The 3665-nt window shown below is 52.6% G+C and overlaps 1 protein-coding gene across 1 annotated transcript; it reads right to left on the reverse strand.

Moving 5' to 3' along the window:
• Positions 1-407: 407 nt before the first annotated feature.
• PHACADRAFT_107816 (uncharacterized protein) lies at positions 408-1109 on the reverse strand (the record flags this gene model as incomplete). The annotated part of the gene is made up of 2 exons (XM_007402402.1): positions 408-865; positions 926-1109. The coding sequence occupies 2 exons, from the start codon at positions 1107-1109 to the stop codon at positions 408-410; spliced, it is 642 nt and encodes a 213-aa protein (XP_007402464.1).
• Between the last annotated feature and the right edge of the window lie 2556 nt (positions 1110-3665).

Raw genomic sequence — 3665 nt, forward strand, 5'->3', positions numbered from 1 at the left:
GTCTGTGATGAAGAAGTCGTATTCTTCGGGAGCTCGTGATCCAATTTTGACTTTGAGTTTAGCATAGTGTGTGATTGCACCAGCGCTGTTGGTTGATCTGTCAATGTTTCGGAGACCAATCTGTCGTTTGAGTGGTCGTTTATAGATGTTATTCTCTCGTGCGAATTTTTCATGCAGGAAGTACCCAGTGGCACCAGAATCTGTCATAGCAGGTGTGCGTAGAGATTTATTTATTCCTGATATTGTTACAAATACGCGAAAGTGAGACGAGAGGTGATCTATTGACGATACGGTGCATGACGAGATATGGTCCGAGGGATCAGAGTCTGAATATACAGGAGCCGGCGCTGTTGAAGGCCGCTCGTCTAAACTGGGCACCAGAGCTGCAGCTCTAGTCTGGGCCCTTGCTAAAAACCCTGGCTAAGCTTTGCCATTAGCTCGGCTTGTTGTTTTTGCATCAGAAACATCATGTCCTTGAGACTAGCTACATCGGCAGCTGAGTCTTGCAACGCGGAGATGGATGCAGATGTCGAGGGACTTGTCGACGATGAAGCTCGGACTGATTGCGACTTCGGTGGTTGTCCGTTCAGTCTTGACAGGCAGAGCTTTTTCCAGTGACCGGGTTTACCGCAATGTTGGCATTTGGTATCTTCATGTGTGCCATCTGCCTTGTGACCTTTGGAACCGCATACGCGACAACGACCGACCATGAGCTTGTTGTACTGTTTTTTGATTTCCACGGGGTCCTTGAGACCCTGGAAGAGATCGTCGAAGCGTGAGGCGGAGATCTCCATAGCGTCGATATCCATAGCATTCGGGTCGCGGAAGCCAGAAGAGCGTGTTGTGGATGACCGAGGCTGCGAGACTGGTTTGCCTTGATTGGCCGCCAAGTCTGCTTTCTGCAGGTCGATCGTCGCTCCGTAACCTTTTACCAGATTGTAGTCTGTGGCCAGGGGGGCAAAGTAGGACAGCCTATTGAGGTAATCCGAGTTCATCCCGGACTTGAGACGATCGTAGAGGTCATTATCTGACCAGCCGGTACGACGAGAGTAAGTCTCGAAGTCAGAGAGGTAGTCCGCGAATGTCCTATTGCCTTGCTTGATCGACATAAGCTTTTGTTTAGCCTCGTTCTTTGCGTCGACGGGTTCGAATTTAGCCGAAAACTGTTTGACAAACTCGTCCCAATCGGCGTTGAATGGAGTACGCCCGTCGGAGAGTTCGTCAATGTGAGGACGTGCCCAGACTGCCGCTTCGTCCGTCATGAAGGAGAGGATGCCGGTGATCATTTTGAGCGGGTCCATTATCCAGTTACCAGCGTGGTCGAGGATCATGGCATCTTGAGCGTTTCGCGAAGCAAATATCTCTTTGTTTCCTCGGACGTATACACGGAACGCGCTTCGGAACAGCCTGGCTTTTTCAGACGATTTGCCGTCGAAGGTGGTTGGTTTCTCGACGAAGGACCGGGACTGGGTAGAAGAAACTGTTGCGGCCGGTTGGCGCGCATGTGCTACAAACTGGTTTACGGTGGTCGTGAGGTTGTTGACGTTTTGGATGAGTGTAACTATGAGGTTCATCACGTCCTGCATGGTGGGTTGCGGTGCCGGGGGGGGAACGTCCATTGCTTCTGCGACAGGTTCTTCCAAGTGATACCGTTCACGAATTCGTCCTTCTTGTTCGCTATTGATGAACAGGTATGGTGGATTCTCGGAGGTGACTGGTCGTGTGAGATGTTCGTAATATCGATTTGGACAGAGGTAATTGGAGCAGGTGTTTAATTCCCTTTTGTCATCTAGATAGTAGTCTCGTGCTTCTTCGAAGTTGAAGACGTGAGCGAAGGCCGCGCAAACTAGGCGAGTGTCTGCCACTGTTTCTGATTTGTCCGAAAGGACTGAGAATGGGTTTATAGAAAATGGAAAGGGAGTTCTTGGAATAATTGTACTAGTTCTAACTCGACGAGGTGGTCGAGTGCGTAATCTAGTATATACAGGTCGAGGATTCTCTTCTCGTCGTAGTCTATGCATTCAAAAACTATATACTCGTCCAGTTTTACTAATCAAAATACCCGTTAACCCAAACCGCACGCAGTGCTTTAAAAACTTGGACTCGGTTTCGCCGCAGTCCTTTGAACGAGATCCCGCCGATCTGTTTCAATCCTGAATCCCAGCGGTTCCACTCCTCGACACTGATGACGCGCGAGACGTCCTTGAGAGTGCGGTCAAGGTGGGCGAGGCGATCGCGTAGTTTGAAGATGGTGTTAATGTCGTCGGTGAGAACGTCGGGGCAGTCGAGCGTTTTGAGGACGTTGAAGCGCTTGAGAGTGGCGGCAAACTTCGGAGCGAAGATGCGGGCGAGGTTGGCAGCGGTGTAGCGGGAGAAGTTGATGGTGACGGGCTTCGGGGTGATGGGTGTGTAGGTGGGGGCAGCTGTGATGCGGTCCGCTAGAGGGCGGCTGGACGACGAGCTTGCGTGCGCGTTCTGTCGGGCGCAGGCTTGGTCTCGCTGAGCCTGGAAGTGCTGGCGATTGTCATGCGCGGCGAGCTTAGCTTGCTCGACGGCGTCCCAGTCGATGGTCGGGAGCGAGGTGGATGGGGGCGGGAGCATGGAGACGTGCTTGACAACGGCTCGGAGCTCGTTTGTAGTGTATTGGTGAGGGGCGCCTGCTTCGCGTTCTCGACGTAGTTGATCGAATACGGCTTCGGGCAGGGCGTAGCGGAGGCGGGGGTGACGCTCGTCTGCAAGGCGTTTGAAAGCGCGGGGGCGGTCGGGCAAATCCTTCGGCACTGGTTTTATCCAGGGATTAGCGCTGTGCGCGTAAGTCTGCCACCAATCGCCGAAGAGACTTACTCTTCAAACGGTAGGAATAAACTTTTTTAAAACTGTGCACAGGGCACTGGATAGGGGGTAGTAGTCCGGGTGCACGAAGATCTCAACCTAATGATGTGGACTTGCGTCAACACACCACGAGGGATACTGCGTGGATCTAATCAGAAGGCGGCGCCGACGAGGTCTGGCGACTATGCGTTAGCTTGTTCAGCTAGCCCAATAAACCAAGTGTATTAGTGACTATTCTAAAGTATAGACAAAGGCTTACCTAGCCCAATAAACCAAGAGGTTGAGATGGGGCTAGGTAGTGACGAAGGGGATTCTTATATACTAGTCAGGCTGCACATGGACCAGGCGTTACATAAGCGACTGTGCTACGGCGGCTGCTAGTGTCTAGGGGACTTTGGCGAAGAGGCGAGGGCCGGTGTGTCATAGCGTATGACGTTTGTCGGGCCGACGGGGATAGGATGTTCGTTGCCAATCGGACTCGGAGATAAACGGGGCCGGCGTGTCATGGCGTATGACATTGTCGGGCCAACGGAGATCGGATGTCCGGTGGAGATCGGAGTGTGGCTGTTACCGAGGAAGCGTGATGCGGTGGCGATACAGGCGCGTCTGATGCGCTGATGCGTGCTCGTCGGTGATGCGTTCTCAAGGTGTTAGCGCGCGGCTAGGACTTGTAAACTGGCGCCAATGCGCCGACGACGTTTGGAGGGTCGTATAAACATGGAATAAATCGGAGAAAATGGGAATAAAATAGGAGGCCGGGGCTACGCCCACGACAGTCACCTCCGAGAATCCACCGTACTTGTTCATCAATAGCGAACAAGAAGAACGAATCC

This window comes from Phanerochaete carnosa (genome assembly GCF_000300595.1).
Source record: "Phanerochaete carnosa HHB-10118-sp unplaced genomic scaffold PHACAscaffold_142, whole genome shotgun sequence".
NCBI classification, from domain to species: domain Eukaryota; kingdom Fungi; phylum Basidiomycota; class Agaricomycetes; order Polyporales; family Phanerochaetaceae; genus Phanerochaete; species Phanerochaete carnosa.